We start from the raw sequence: 15,583 nt of genomic DNA, 5'->3' as shown, positions 1-15,583 counted from the left end.
AAGATAACCCTATGGGCATGTAGTGGGGGGTGAATAGGAAAGACTAGGGCAGGGGCCCGGGCAGGAGGCTGGGCAGGGGGCTGGGCAGAGCCAGCACTCAGAGGCTCCAAGCCAAGGCAGGGCTGAGCTTCCACGCAGACCTGCAGGTCACCAGGAGGCTTCAAGAGTGACACCATCACATTCCCTTTTGGAGAATACTGTTCACAGCAGTGTGGTTGGGGGACTGGCCAGAACAGGGGCTAGTGTGGAGGCTGCTGCCTGGCCTCGAAGGAACGAGGCTGTGGTGGCCAGGTTTAAGGCTGAGGAAAGAGCGTGAGGAGCAGAAAATCACAAGCCCCACACACTGCTGACCGGCTGACTGGTGGAAATCTCCTCAATGAAAGGAAGAAGGTTTTTTCCTCTGTGGGCACCCGGACTCCCCTGTCCGAGTTCCGCAGACGTGGGCCAGTCACTAACTCCTCTTAGTCTCAGCCCTCAGGGCCCACTTCCCGGGACCTAAAGCCCCAAGTTGCCGGTGCCAGTGCCACTTTGACTGAGGTCAAAGGAAGTGGACAGTTCTCTCGCCTTCCTGCTCGCACACCCTCCCTTCTAGAAATCTCTCATCTGTATGTTCTGCCTCTGTCACACCCACAAGAGAGCCCTTCCAAGGGCCACTTCCAACCGTCCTTGTCCTTGTTCTCCACCCGGCCAGATTGCCTCGACGGCCCCCATTCACGGACCCCCACACCCCCACCGCTCTCTGGGCTGGAGGGTGACAACCGCGAAAAGGAGGGCGACTCTCTCCTCCGCGGGGCTTCAAGTGACATCACATCCTCCGAATGCGAAATCGGGCTCGGCGGCCGGTCGAAGGGCGAAACTTCCCCCGGCCCGGTCGGTGATCCACCGACTCCTGCGCGCCTCGGAGCTTCCGCGGCGGGGAGCGCGCCATGGCCTCACTCTTGACCGCCCTGATCCTGCCCCTGGCCTTGCTGCTGCTCCGTGAGTTGGAGACCCCTGGGGGAGGCGGGGGCGGGGCTGGCATGGGATGGGGGGGGGGGGTGGCGGTGGGGAGGGGGGGTGGTGGGGACGAGGGGCAGAGCGGGGCTCCAGGCTCAGCCTCACTGCCCGTGCCCCGCAGATGCCACCACGGTCCTCGGATCGCTCTCGTTCCGGATGTCGCCGACGACGAAGGAGACCAGACTGGGCGAGAAGGTGGAGCTGCAATGCGAGTTGCTGCAGTCCGGCATGGCATCAGGGTGCTCCTGGCTCCGCCAGATACCCGGGGATGACCCCAGACCTATCTTCCTAATGTACCTCTCCGGCCAACGGCCCAAGCTAGCCGAGGGACTGGACCCCAAACACATTTCCGGATCCAAGGTCACCAGCTCCAGATTCCAGCTCACCCTGAGCAGCTTCCGCCAGGAGGACCAAGGCTACTACTTTTGCTCGGTCTTGAGCAACTCGATCCTGTACTTCAGTAACTTCATACCTGTCTTCTTGCCAGGTTCGGGCGCCCCGGGTGGGCTTTGGGGTTCACGTCTGAGTCCGTTTTTCACAAGGACACCGCTACTTTCGAGTCTCTTGGGGTTCGAGCCTCTGGGGGCTGGAACTGTTCCCAATTCACAGTCGAGGAAACTGAGGCTAGGGTGCGACTGCGTAGTAATTCAAGGTGACTTTTTAGGTCTGGTTGCTCTGGGCTCGAGTTCCGAGCTGGTATGATCCTGGGCCAGTCATTGCACTTAAATTATCTGAGCTTCCCTCTGCTGGTCAGTAGAAGGCGGGTGTCCCACCCGCCCACCCCCGCCTCCTCCAAGCCCTCGAGGTTTCTGGTGGGGCCCTGGAGAGAGGCCGGGCGGAGGGGCACGGGCCTCCGTGTTCATGTCCAAGGCACCCAGTGCGCTCAGACGACCAGATGGTCTTTCAGCATCTCCTTGCGCTGAGCGCCGAGCTCCGCTGAGCCTCTACGGTTCCTCCAGTGGCTAATCCGGAGGGAGCACCCCCTTGGCAAAGGCTGGCGGAGAGGTGGGGAGGGTTCGCGGGCACAGCTCCAACGCGGCCCCTAAGCACTCTCCGTTGCTCCCGCAGCGAAGCCCGCCACCACGCCGGCGATGCGGCCATCCACGCGGGCGCCCACCATCGCGCCGCAGACTAGGTCTGTTTCTCCGCGCTCAGAGGTGTGCCGGCCCTCGGCGGGCAGCGCAGGTGAGGCGGGCGCGGCAAAGGCCCTCTCCGGGGCCCCACTGATCTTCCTAGCAGCCCAAGCGGTGGGGGAACGAGAGTCGGAACCGGGAAAGGGACGTTCCCGCGCCACAGCGGTGGGATGGGGGTGGGGGGTGGGGAGGGAGGGGTCCCCAGGGTGGGGTTGGGGATTCTGGGCCCTCTCTTAAATGTCCGCGTCTTCTGTGCCGTCAGCGGACACGAGCCGGCTGGACTTCGCCTGCGATATCTACATCTGGGCTCCCCTGGTCGGGACCTGCGCGGTCCTTCTCCTGTCCTTGGTCATTACTGGCATCTGCTACCGCCGTAAGTCCTGGGAAATCGCGCGGGAAGATTCAGCCCGATTTTTGCATCGCTTTGCTCTAGGCAGACCTTGCGGGCAGTTCAGTTGGGTTCGGATTTCTGGAACTTCGAGTTGCACCGCAGGGCCAGGCACTGCCTATGTCTTTCCTGGAGAGAGAACAAGGGGGAAACCCCTTCTCTTTCCACACCCCAGGAAGTCTTTAGGAAGGCAGAGCCCCATCCCCGGAGCGGCAGCGGCAGGGGTTGGGTGTTCCGCCAGCAAAGCCCGCAGGTCTGGGCTTATTACAAACGCCTGGGATGGGGACGGGGGCAGGGCGGGGCCCGGCTGTGGCCCGGGGACCAGTGCCCAGGAGGCCCGGGTCAAAACCACTACAGGCAGTGGTTTATCCTTGGCCCCCTCCTTGCGAGCCCCCACCCCAAACTGGATCCTACTGCACGTGGCCGTACTAACCCACGTTCACCCACGTCTGTATTTGCAATGCTTTTTAAATTGATGTGAAGAGGGGTGGGAAAGAAGACTTCACCTCAGTTCTCAAGAGTTAAATGCTACTTACTGCATAGCACTATATTCAATATTTTGTAATTATCTATAAGGGAAAAGAATCTGAAATATTTATTTACATATACATGTATAAATACATTTACATATATATGTATATGTGTTATTCCTTCAGTCACATCTGACTCTTTGGGACCCCATGGACTGTAGCCCACCAGGCTCCTCTGTCCATGGAATTTCCCAGGCAAAAATACTAGAGTGGGTTGTCATTTCCTCCTCTAGCAGATTTTCCTGACCCAGGAATCAAACCTGGATCTGCTGCATTGCAGGCAGATTCTTTACCATCTGAGCCACCAGGGAAGCCCCATATATTTACATATATATATATATATATTCTATATTTATATATATTAAACTGAATCACTTTACTGTACATCTGAATCTAACACAATGTTGTAAATCAACTATACTTCAAATTTTTACTTTTAATAATAATTATTAAAACCATAAAATGTAAATATATTATGCTTTATAGCTTGTGTTTTAGTAAATTAATCTTCAGTGTCAATTATTATTATGCACTGTCATTTTACAAATTTACTTTATTATAATGTATTTTTTCCAAATATTTACTTATTTGGCTGCGCTGGGTTTTAGTCAGGGCATATGGGATCTTTTATTAATAGTTTCAGCATGTAGGATCTAGTTTCCTGATCAAGGATCAAACCCTGGCCCTCTGCATTGGCAGTGCAGACCACCAGACCACCAAACACCTATGATGTATTTTTTATAATGTTGATGTAGTTATTGTTTGCTTTGAATAAACTAGTCATAGCCACATTAGAAAAAAAAAACTTATAATCCTAAATAAATAGGAAAAGTGAAGCAGAAATCATGTTTGGAACTATTGGTCATGGTGAGATAGTCATTTTACCCCTTCTTTTTTCCTTATCCAGGAAACCGAAGACGTGTCTGCAAATGTCCCAGGTAAGTCTCTTATAATCTCTGGACCTGCTCACCCCAGGCAGCAGATGGTGGGAATCTTTTCCAGACAGAGGCCATGGCAGCAGAGCCCTGAGGTCTAGGGAGTTACCATAGTGTCTGAACAGATGCAGGCAGAAGGCTGACACTGGGGAGGAGATGGAGGCCAAGTTGGGCTAACGGGCAAAGCAGTGTGATTTCAGGAAATGCCCATCTTGTTTGGCCTAACCTGAAGAATTCCCCCACTTAACCCTATATCCACGCGTGCTCAGTCATGTCTGACTCTTTGCAACCCCGTGGACACCCACCAGACTTCTCTGTCCATGGGATTCTCCAGGCAAGAACACTGGAGTGGGTTGGCATTTCCTCCTCCAGGGTATCTTCCCGACTTAGGGCTCGAACACACTCCTGTTTTGTCTTCTACATTGACAGTCGGATTCTTTACTGCTGCGCCACCTGGGAAGCCCCCAAAGCCCCGAGGTTCTTTTATCTGGACGACTCCATCTGAGTCTTGTTTTCTTTCTTTCTTTCATAAATACTGATTTCTTTCTTTTAAAGTTTTTATTTATTTGGCTGCACTGGGTCTTAATTGTGGCACACAGGATCCTTAGCAGCGGCATATGAACTCTTAGCTGTAGCATGTGGGATCTAGTTCCCTGACCAGGGATCAAACCTAGGTTCCCTGCAGTGGGAGCACAGAGTCTTAACCACTGGACCACCAAGGAAGTCCGAGTCTTGTTGTTTTCTTAAGAAAACTTTTTTATTTTCCCATTGGTTTGGTCTAGCTTTTGGGGATTGGCGGGGGTGGGGGGGAGAGTCAGTTTTATCACCTGAACCAAAAATCACTTGATTAAAAAAAAAATGGCCTCAGTTGCTCATTTACCTGTGGCAACTCAGGGCCTTGATTTACTGCCAAGGACTGGAGGGGGAAGAAGGGGGAGTCAGGGATAGAGGAAAAGAACTATCTGGCAGTTCAAGTGACTCCCTCATCCAATTCTAGCTCATGATCATTCTGAAATGATCAGGAAAAGACGTATGTGAAAAACAGTGTCTGGAAAGAGAGGCCTCAGCCTCCTTTCTCCTTCCAGCTTAGTCTGAGGCAGCATTGCCCTGACATCTAGCAAGGGCCCTCTCTAGCCCAGCACAGTGATGGGAGTCACACCCAGGGAACTCCTTATGCTCACAGCAACCCCATGGGGGATACCACAGTGCCACCTTACAGATCACTGGCTCAGAGATCAGGGAAGCTAGCCAAGGTGGCAGAGTCATGCTTGCACGTCAGCTAGCAATAATGCTGTTGTTTAGTTGCTCAGTTGTGTCCAAGTCTTTGGGACCCCACTAGACTCCTTAGTCCATGGGATTTCCCAAGCAAGAATACTGGAGTGGGTTGCCTTTTCCTTCTCCGGAGGATCTTCTCAACCCAGGAATCAAACCCATGTCTGCTGCTTGGCAGGTGGATTCTTTACCACTGAGCCACCCATCAGTAATATTGGGTTGGCCAAAAAGTTCATTTAGGTTTTTCCCAAAACCTAAATGAACTTTCTGGCCAACTCAATCATAACAACCTTAAAGTTTACCAGTGCTTTATATATATGAATATATACAAAGTTTTTAAGTTTCAAGTTTCATAACAACCCTTAAAGTAGTCAGTGTGGTTACCATTTTATAGATGAGGAAACTGAGGCTTAGGACCTTAAGTGACTTGTCTGAGGCCATACTGCTAGCAAGCAGGAGAGCTGCAATTTCTGTTCAAAGCCCAGGCTCCTCTTTGTGGTTGGGGGCCAGGGCAGAGGGAGTTAACGATAACCAACTCTATTCACCAGTTCCTTTCAGTAGATGAAAATGCTTCAAATTTTATACCTGAGGTTTGCCTTTCACACTCCTTGATATTTCTCTGCAGAAACCCAAGTTCAGTGTCTTATACACTATTATTCTTTAACAATGGAAATGTAATGAATTTCCAATGCATATACTAAAGGTGATATACCAATGGATACTCTTTAAGAGCAGAGAAGGATTTTTTAGCAGTTTCAATATTGGGAAGTTTTTGGAGGAGAATTATCCCTTATCTCTATCTTTTCTGAAATTTTGAAATGAGTAACTGAGAATAAAACTCTGTCCAAAATACAAAACCATGCAGATTAAAACTATGACCAATTCACACACCTGAGTTAATAAGCTCAGTGATGACCAAGGGCAGCTCAGCTTCAACCCAGAGGTTTTGAAGGATGGTGTGTATAGACAAGACACGATGAATCAGCCGATTTAGAAGGTGCTAGCCCAGTAGTGAATTAACACATCAAATTTGGGTTATCAAAGGGACTTTTAGGTAAAGTAGCTCTACTTGACTGACAGATGGTGGTTCATTCACATCCTCCCCTATCTCTGTGATCCTTTCAAGGGCTGAGAATCAATTCAGATGATGTCTTGGTTATCAGCCTGCTCTCACACCTCCATGGGGACCTTGACAAAGTCTCTAAGAAGCTAGACTAACTGGCTTCAGATGCTGTCTCCAACCCCTCCTAGCTATGTGACCTTGGGCATGTTCTCCAGCCTCTCATCTCAAGATGGCACAAGGAAAGTTCTTGGCAGGGTTGCTGAGGTCCTTCACCCAGTCCCATGCTGGTGGCCTGGGGACAAGTCCTCAGACCATGAAGGCTGGGAAGCTGGTGTGAGGGTGGGTGTGGGTAGACATGGGTGGATGCTGCATCACATTGCAGGGGCTCTTGCTGCACTGACGGTCACCCACCTCTCTTTCAGGCCCATGGTCAGACAAGGAGGCAAGCCCAGCCCTTCAGAGAAATATGTCTAACATGGCGATGGGCCCCGTGCAACAGCCACTACAAGACTTCAGACTGAGAACTCTCCTAATGGAGAGCAAGAATCCTTTCCTTTTGATTTCTCCAATGCTTCCTTCCTTCTCATTATTATTATTTTTCATGGGGGTGGGGTGGAAAGAGTTACTTTTTCTTTATTATTTACTTCGATACAAAACAAGACTGTCTTGTGTCTACGGCATACCACAAGGGTTATCATGCTGTTGTGCTCCCATGTTGGGGTAGAGGGCGGGCAGGCCAGAGCTACCGCAAGCTGTGTTCTCAGAACCTGGCTGTGAGAACTGGTGGGGGCCTCGGCACCCGCTCAGCCCCAGCTTCTCCTCCACCCATTTTACAAAGGAGGATGCTGAGGCCCAGAGATGGGGAACAGCTGGATCAGAGTCCTAGCAGGGACTCCATACCACTGAGGTCTTTCTTCCGGAGGCCTCAGTCTCAGCGTGGGGAGCTGGATCTCAAGCCTCAAGAGAACTAGTTTTTTCTGAAGTACCTGTGGTAGACCCATGACTGCACCCAGAGCTTCGATGAAGTAATGAAATTGGTCAAGAAAACTTGACAGAGTTCTGTGAGACTGCTGAACAGGATCAGATTATTTTTTTATAATCAGGTGTGAAATGATACAGATGAAAGGAATTCTTCCAATGAAGTGGAAGGAGTGAACCGAACCAGGAAAATGAGCAACCTGACCTCTGAAGAAAATCTCTGGGAAATTCCAGCCTGGAGGCAAGATGGTTCTCCCAGCCCTTGTGTTGCAGAAGGACCCATGAAAGAGGAGAGGCCGCCCTCTGCAAGCATGATTTGAACGTCAGGAAAGTTGAATGTAGTTCAACTCTCTCTAAACATTGAGATTCTGTATTCAAACATGCTCCTGGGTCATCCGTGAGTTTTTATAGTTTGCAAAAGGAGAATTGTGACCGAGCAGGCTGGCACGGGCCATGGCCACCCCAGGCTAGCAGCTGAGGGGATGTGGCAGACAGACTCTGGTGAGGAGACTAAGAGCCCAGCTGCAGCCCTACAAGGCATTTCCTTTCTTACTGTGTTCTGCAAAAAATGCATGCTCACTGGAAGAAAAAATGTAGCTAAGGTAGTAAGAATCATCCAAAATTCTTTACCTCAGGGATAATCCATTGTTAATATTATGGCCTACATTCTTCCTGATTATTTTCTGTGCCTACATATAAAATAAATAATTTTTAAAAGTGGGATTGCACTCTGCTTTTATATGACTTAGCAGCAGCAGCAGCAGCATGCTTTTGTAAGTGGCTTTAATAAACAAACATTTATGGCTTACTTCTTAATAGCAAAGTCGTATTTCATTTTTGGTTGTGCCATTATTTAACCATTACTTGATATTTCATTGTTTCCAATCTTCCACTACTGTAATAACAAACACTACTAAAAAGTTGCAGACATCTTGAGGACAAATACCTAAAATTCTTGGGTCGCTGCCCACTTTCACCTCAGACTCCCCATTTTCACATCAATCAAAATCAATTCTGAAAGGTCGGAGCATGCCCCGGGAAAGTGCTGCAAGGCAAATTCCAAAGGCTGGCTAAACTTCCAGGGGCTGGCCCCCTGCAGGCTGGTCCAATCAGGTACCAACATAAAGCCCTCGGACACTGACCACCGCTGTAGCCCGCGCTTTCTTCCTTATATGAAAAGACCTGCCCTGGATGCCCGGCCCGGACTATAAAACCCCTCCCCACCCCTCATACCTTGCAGACTCCCTTTGTCTCCTCACTCACCCACCCCCGGGAGTTCTGCCCGAGAGCGGGGCTCAATAAAAAGGCCTTTACCACCGGTCCTTAGAGGCGGTTTTTTTCCTCCCGCGGCGTTTCCTAACATCTGGCGCCCAACGTGGGGCCCGAGGTGAGGGTCCCCGGCACTTGCCGTTGAGGCCCCCTCGAGCTCCACCGCCGCGGAAGCCTCGGACCCAGGCAGCTGACCAACCCCCCGGACGGCAGGATACGGAGTAAGTCCCTTCGGCTTTGGGGCCTGCCCTCCCTGACGACCACCTCCTAGGGCTCCGTAACCAGTGCGCACTTACTGGGCCCTCCCGGTCACCAGCCGGTGGGGAGACGTCCCCAGCGGCTGAGTAGACCTCCGGCTTCGGCCTCCGGCTTCGGCCTCCGGCTCCGGCCTTCCCGGTCACCAGCTGGTGGGGAGACGTCCCCAGCAGCTGAGTAGACCTCCGGCTTCGGCCTCCGGCTTCGGCCTTTCCGGGTCCCTGTGGTCGTGAGGAAGACGTTCCCCGCGACTACACGGACCTCTGGCTCCCCTCGACTCGTCCGAAGACGTTCGGACAGCGGGGGTTGCCTCCATGCCCCGTGGTCGTCATGGGATTGACAGCCTCCAAACCCGATCCCCAATACTCCACCCCCTTAGAGTGCCTGCTGGCTAACCTGCGGACTCTAGGGCTAAAGAGAGATATCCGCCCCAAGCGGCTCACTTTTCTGTGCTCACAGGCCTGGCCTCAGTATTCCCTAGATAATGGCTCACAATGGCCAGCCACAGGGACATTAGACTTTGACGTCCTCCGTGATTTGGATAATTACTGCCGGAGAACGGGAAAATGGTCTGAGGTCCCCTATGCTCAGGCCTTTTGGGCTTTGCGCTCTCGCCCCACCCTGTGCACTACGTGTGCTCCTAGCCAGATCCTACTCACCATGGCCCCCCCGACTCCACCCTCCCGAGCTAAGCCGACTCCTCCCGCCTCTGAGTCCCCTGCTTTCTCTGTTCCCCCAGAAGATCTGGTGGCCCCCCCTCCCTATGCCTCTCCCACGGCCCCCTCCCCTTCCTCTCCGGTTCCTACTCCCTCCCCTTCCACTCCGGCCCCTCCTAACCTCTCCCCCTCTAACCCTACTCCGGCCTCTTTTGCTCCTGTTCCCGCCCCTGAGGCTTCACCGCCGGCCCCAGATCCTCCGGCCATTAACCCTATCTTGTATCCTCCCCTTCCCCCCGTCACTCCCTTCTCGTCTCCGGTTAGCTCCACACTCGCTCCCATAGCAACCCTCCAGGGGCCTCCCCTCCCCCTCCCCCTCCCCCAGCCCCGCTACTCCCTCTGCAACAAGTAGCCGGAGCTGAGGGTCTAGCCCAGGTCCACGTCCCCTTCTCTCTCCAGGACTTAGCACAGATCGAGGCCAAGCTGGGATCCTTTTCCTCCAACCCCACTCAGTACATTAAGCAGTTTACTGGTCTGACCCGCGCCTATGCCTTAACATGGCAGGACATATATGTCATCCTGGGGTCTACCACCACCCCCGAAGAGAGGCAGGCCATTTGGACGGCAGCCAGGGCTCAGGCCGACCAGCGGCACTGTGCTAACCCCTCCCCCGAGCGCCCCCCGGGAGCTCAGGCAGTTCCTGACACCGACCCCGATTGGAACTACCAGGAAGGGGGTGGCGGCCAGCTGCGGGTACGCTATATGATACAGTGTCTCCTCGATGGGATGGAAACGTCCTCTCATAAGGTTGTAAACCTCCTCAAACTAGATGAGGTGACTCAGGGGCCCGACGAAAACCCAGCCATGTTTCTTAATCGGCTGACTGAGGCCCTTGTTCAATACACCAGACTGTCCCCTGAGTCCCCCATGGGGCAGCTACCTTGGCCAATCGTTTTATCTCCCAATCCGCACCTGACATCCGAAAAAAACTGGCCAAGGCCGAGGACGGCCCTCAGACCCCTATTCGAGACCTGGTAAAAATGGCCTTTAAAGTTTATAACGCCCGTGAAGAAACTGCTGAGGCCAGCCAAAAGGCAAGGCTCAAGCAAGAGGCCGAATTTCAGGCAAGCCTCCTAAACCAACAAACCCAGGCCTTAATAGTGGCCCTGCGGCTGGCGGCAGGCTCGGGGTCCCAAAACCCCCCTCCGGGGGCCTGCTTCAAATGCGGCCAAGAAGGACACTGGGCCAAGATGTGCCCCAATCCGCGGCCTCCTTCCAAGCCGTGCCCGTTGTGCAAACAGCGAGGACACTGGGCTAGTGACTGTCCCCAGGCCTCTCGGGCCCCGACCTCTAGGGGCCGGGGACCAGAGCGCCCCAGGAAGACCTCCTGCCCTCCTCCGGCCTTCGAGCTGCTGAGCTTCGACGATGGCTGACATCGCCCAGACTCGGGAACCCCGATAACCCAAGCCAAGCCCAGGGTAACGCTCCAGATCTCCCAGCAGGTGGCTACGGCCCTGGACATCGACTGGCATCTCCACATCCCCTATCGGCCCGAACCGCCAGGCCTGGAACAAAGGCGCAGACAGCTCCAAGAAAGCCCCCTCTGGACCGGACTCAATGGTTTACTCCCATACCTCTTGCCCTTTCTAGGCCCTATACTCCTGCTGGTTCTGGGCCTCACCACAGGCCCCTGCCTCATCCAACTTATTCTTCGCTGGGCTGCGACCGGACGGGCCATGCTCCTAACAGCTTATACTCGACTCAGTCAAAAAGACATAGACCCACTTCACAATCCTGCATAAGCTGACCTTTCGTCCCGGCTGGCCCCTACCCCTCGTCGCCCCCGTTCAGCAGGAAATAGCCAGAGAGAACCGGCGCCCCTTGTCCTATAACAAAAAGGCCGGGATGAAAGGTCGGAGCATGCCCCGGGAAAGTGCTGCAAGGCAAATTCCGAAGGCTGGCTAAACTTCCAGGGGCTGGCCCCCTGCAGACTGGTCCAATCAGGTACCAACATAAAGCCCTCGGACACTGACCACCGCTGTAGCCCGCGCTTTCTTCCTTATATGAAAAGACCTGCCCTGGATGCCCGGCCCGGACTATAAAACCCCTCCCCACCCCTCATACCTTGCAGACTCCCTTTGTCTCCTCACTCACCCACCCCCGGGAGTTCTGCCCGAGAGCGGGGCTCAATAAAAAGGCCTTTACCACCGGTCCTTAGAGGCGGCTTTTTTCCTCCCGCGGCGTTTCCTAACAAATTCGTCTCTTCTTGTATCATCTTCCTTAATTTTTTTCTTCCTTGGTAACAGATGAGTTGCTACTCCTCTCGTAATAAATCAAAAAATCTTCATTTTGTCCTTCAGGTGAAATAGACATACGGAAAAGTGCACAAACTGTAAGCGTACAATTCCAAGTCGTTATTCAATGAACTCTCACATAGCCAGACCACATCCGAAACAGAACTTTCCCTGCCCTCTAGAAATGGCCTTCCACAGCCTTAATTTTAAAAAGCAGTCTACTTTTAGAGAACAAAAATCTAGAGGAAGAAGTATCGTGAGTGTGGGAAAGCAGAAGAGAAACTGGGAACATTCCTTCAAGACAAAATCTGGCTCTGACCCCTCCTCCCAAACCTATCAAGCTAACCAGAATGGGGAAGGAGGGGGCACACCCCAGGGACAGAGGCCTAGCTTGGAGTGGGTTGCAGGCTCCAGGCTGTCTCTGTGTTTCCTGTAAGAGGTGAGGAGGAGCATTCCTCAAAGGGAGGGACAGTAAAAGGGCCACATTCTTTCTGGGCTACATTCTTTTACATTTTTTCCCCAACCTGCAGCTCAGGTGTGAGCAAATGGGAGCCGTGAGGCTCCAGAAAGGGTTAAATACGCCCTGATTTTTTTTCATGTCCCCCACGGAAGGGTTGGGCTTCCCTGATGACTCAGACAGTAAAGAATCTGTGCCTGGTGGGCTACAGTGCCTGGGATTGCAAAAGGTCAGCACGACTGAGCCACAAACACACACGTGAAAGAATTTCTTCACTCACCACAAATAAAGTGGTAAAACAACAATTTGGAGATTAAAAATATGAACACAGGAAAAAGCAATCATTAGAACCGGCCCTCGAGACCAGGAAGAAAATAGAGCAGCATGTACAGAGTAGGAGGCCTAGGGCACGCCAGGGGTGGGCTGCGAATCTAGGCTCACGGCTCACTGGAGACCACAGACATCCAGCCTGCTTCTTCCACACGTGCAGGAGAAGGACCGACAGTTCAGAGCTGGAGGCCTCCGTCCCAACAGTCAATTTTTTTTTTACTTGCCAATCTCTAGCCTGAAGCACTGGTTTTTACCAATTTTCCTACATGAAAGATGCCCACAACACATTTTAGGACCCTGAAAAACAGAAACTTAGAGAAATCACTTTTGTACTATGCAGTAAGCTTGGTTCAGCTGGCCAGAATCCAGTTTCAACATTTAATAAGGATGCATCCTCTTATCAAGACCATAGCCTAATTGTTGAAGAAAAAGAGAAATTGGTTGTTTCTTTTTTTCAGCTTTTAAACTGCTTTAAGAGAGCCTACCCTACGGAAATCCCCTGAGACACTTCAGCAAGTGGGTCAAAGAGAACTCTCTCTCTCTTTTTTTTTTTTAACCAGCAAGAAGCTGCCCCTCCCTTCTGCGCTGGGCCTGTGTGCAAATCCTTCCTGCACATGATTTTACAATAGCCAATTTTACGATAGCCGTGATTTTACGAGCTATTCCTAAAAGCAGACTTGAGTTGCTCTTCTCCACCAAAGGGAACTGCAGGAGGCCTCAGTTACCTGAGATTAGGTTAAATGCAGAGGCACTGAAAGCAGCTTCTTGGCTGTGCTAGAAATTAACTGTGCATTCTCCAGAAAATGACAATGCCTCAATACCTCAGTTTCCTCACTTGTAAAATGGGGGTAACAATAGTCCGTATCTCAAAAGGTTGTTGGCAAGAATATATGTATTTTTTTCAGTGCCTAGAACAGCTTCTGGAACACAGTAACAAACATATCCTGAAAAAATGAACGTGTACTAAACTTGTCAAGATTACTGTTGTACCAGTTACACTCTGAACGCAGCCACTTGTGTCTGATTCTTCCAACTTCTCTTATATATATATCCATAAAAGGGGTACACAATAGTCATTCCTGAGGGGTTCATGTACTATGTATATGCAGGGATCTCTGTTCCAGGGTTGGGAGAGATACACATACACACCTCACAAGAGGTCAGTCTCAGATGCACACGGCCTCTGCACTGCGTGATGAGCAGCTCCCTTCAGCCTGGCATCCTGAGCGCCACACCCTCCCTGTGTGGCAAGATCTTACCATCCTTGAAACAGTGTAGTTTTCAAGACATTTCCCTCTACAGTTATAAACTGTAGTGAGCATATGCTTCATTTACTTCCAAAGAAGCAGAAACAGCCGGCTTATAGCACATGCTTTGTTTCATGTGATGACCTACACTCATTTTAGCAGTCACTTAATATTCTCCAGCAAGGCAGATGTGAAATTGTACAGCAGAAACAGTATGAAAAGCTTGTGCTCTACTGTTGGTCATCTCAGCACCTACTGAAGGCCCCGTCCCTGTGAGCCTAGTTCACCTCTGAGACGCCAGCTACCAGTCCCCGTTTTCTGCTCTCTCTGAGCTGGCTATGATTTGCATATGTCATGCGTCTCATGTTTTATTGGCTTAATGAAATAAAACCTACCTAGCAGCTATTCAGCATTCACCATAGGCCAGGTATCTCATTTAGGCCTCATCAAAACCATGAGGTGGGGCTTCCCAGGTGAGGTTAGTGGTAAAGAACCTGCCTGCCAATGCAGGAGATGTAAGAGATTGCAGGTTCCATCCCTGGACTGGGAAGATCCCATCCCTGGACTGGGAAGATCCCCTGGAGGAGGGAGGGCATGGCAACCCACTCCAGGATTCTGGCCTGGAGAATCCCATGGACAGAGGAGCCTGCCAGGTTACAGTCCATAGGGTCACAAAGAGTAGGATACGACTGAAGCAACTTAGCACGCACACAAAACCATGAGGTAGAAACTATTATTCTACTTTACAGATGGGTCAACTAAGGCATAAATAGGAAGTTTCTTTTTTTTTTTCTTTTTTTTAAAGGCATAGACTTTATTTATTTATGGCTGTGCTGGGTCTTCACTGCTGTGCAGGTTTTTCTCTAGTGGTAGTGCGTGGACTCTAGAGTGTGGGCTCATTAGTAGTGGCTCATGGGCTTAGTCGCCTTAAGCCATGTGGAATCTTTCTGGACTGGGGATCGAACCTGTGTCCCTTGCAACGGGAGGCAGATTCTTAACCATTGGACCACCAGGGAAGTTGGATGGAAGTTTCTGTCACTTGCCCAAGATCACACAACTGGAATTTGGTGGAATCAGGATTTGAACTCAGATCTAATCCCATATGCCAAACTCTTAAATGCCCTGCTATATTGATTATTTTATAGTCTGTCTTTAATTTTAAAATTAGGCAAATACAGGCATACTTGAGATATCGTAGATCTGGTTCCAGACCACTGCAATAAAATGAATGTCACAATAAAGTGAATCACAAGAATTTTCTGATTTCCCAGTGCATAGAAAAATTATGTTTATACTATACCATAGTCTATTAAATGTACAATAGCTTTATGTCTGAAAAATACACATACCTTAATTTTTAAAACTTTGTGGCTAAAAAATGTTAACCATCATCCGAACCTTCAGCAAGTCACAGCAGTAACATTCAAGATTACTGATCACAGATCACATAACATATAATAATGAAAAAGTTTAAAATATTGCTAGAATTACCAAAATGTGACAGAGACACAAGGTGAGCAAATGTTCTTGGAAAAATGGCACCCGTAAATTTGCTAGATGCAGGGTTACCACAAACCTTCAATTTGTTTAAAAAAAAGCACTGTATCTGTGAAGCACAATAAAGCAAAATACCATAGAATTGGGTCTTCCAATAGAGCATTTAAAAATGCTTTAAAGCTTTATAAGCATCTCAAAACCAAGATGCACACTTTTTAACTACACAGGCCAAGATAGAAAACAAAGGTTATCATTGGCTCTGAAATTTGACGCATGGCAAGAA

The 15,583-nt window shown here is 50.7% G+C and overlaps 1 protein-coding gene across 1 annotated transcript; it reads left to right on the top strand.

Moving 5' to 3' along the window:
* The first annotated feature begins 515 nt into the window (after nt 1–515).
* Nucleotides 516–8,103, top strand: CD8A (CD8 subunit alpha). Its single transcript, XM_061155297.1, has 6 exons — nt 516–978; nt 1,118–1,483; nt 2,065–2,181; nt 2,392–2,502; nt 3,955–3,985; nt 6,740–8,103. Exons 1-6 carry the CDS (start codon nt 927–929, stop codon nt 6,789–6,791), a joined length of 729 nt encoding a protein of 242 aa, XP_061011280.1. The 5' UTR covers nt 516–926; the 3' UTR covers nt 6,792–8,103.
* Nucleotides 8,104–15,583: the final 7,480 nt, after the last annotated feature.

The sequence above is a fragment of the Dama dama genome, chromosome 11 (assembly GCF_033118175.1).
Source record: "Dama dama isolate Ldn47 chromosome 11, ASM3311817v1, whole genome shotgun sequence".
Lineage (NCBI taxonomy): Eukaryota > Metazoa > Chordata > Mammalia > Artiodactyla > Cervidae > Dama > Dama dama.
The sequence above is the reverse complement of the archived record's forward strand: the minus strand, read 5'-3'. Positions and strand labels throughout refer to the sequence as shown.

Bases quoted from the DNA above. Each gene is read 5' to 3' on its own strand.
- CD8A (XM_061155297.1), top strand. From the start codon at position 927: ATGGCCTCACTCTTGACCGCCCTGATCCTGCCCCTGGCCTTGCTGCTG. The intron at 2,182-2,391 runs GTGAGGCGGGCG...CTGTGCCGTCAG, and splicing joins GCCCTCGGCGGGCAGCGCAG to CGGACACGAGCCGGCTGGAC. The intron at 2,503-3,954 runs GTAAGTCCTGGG...TTCCTTATCCAG, and splicing joins TACTGGCATCTGCTACCGCC to GAAACCGAAGACGTGTCTGC.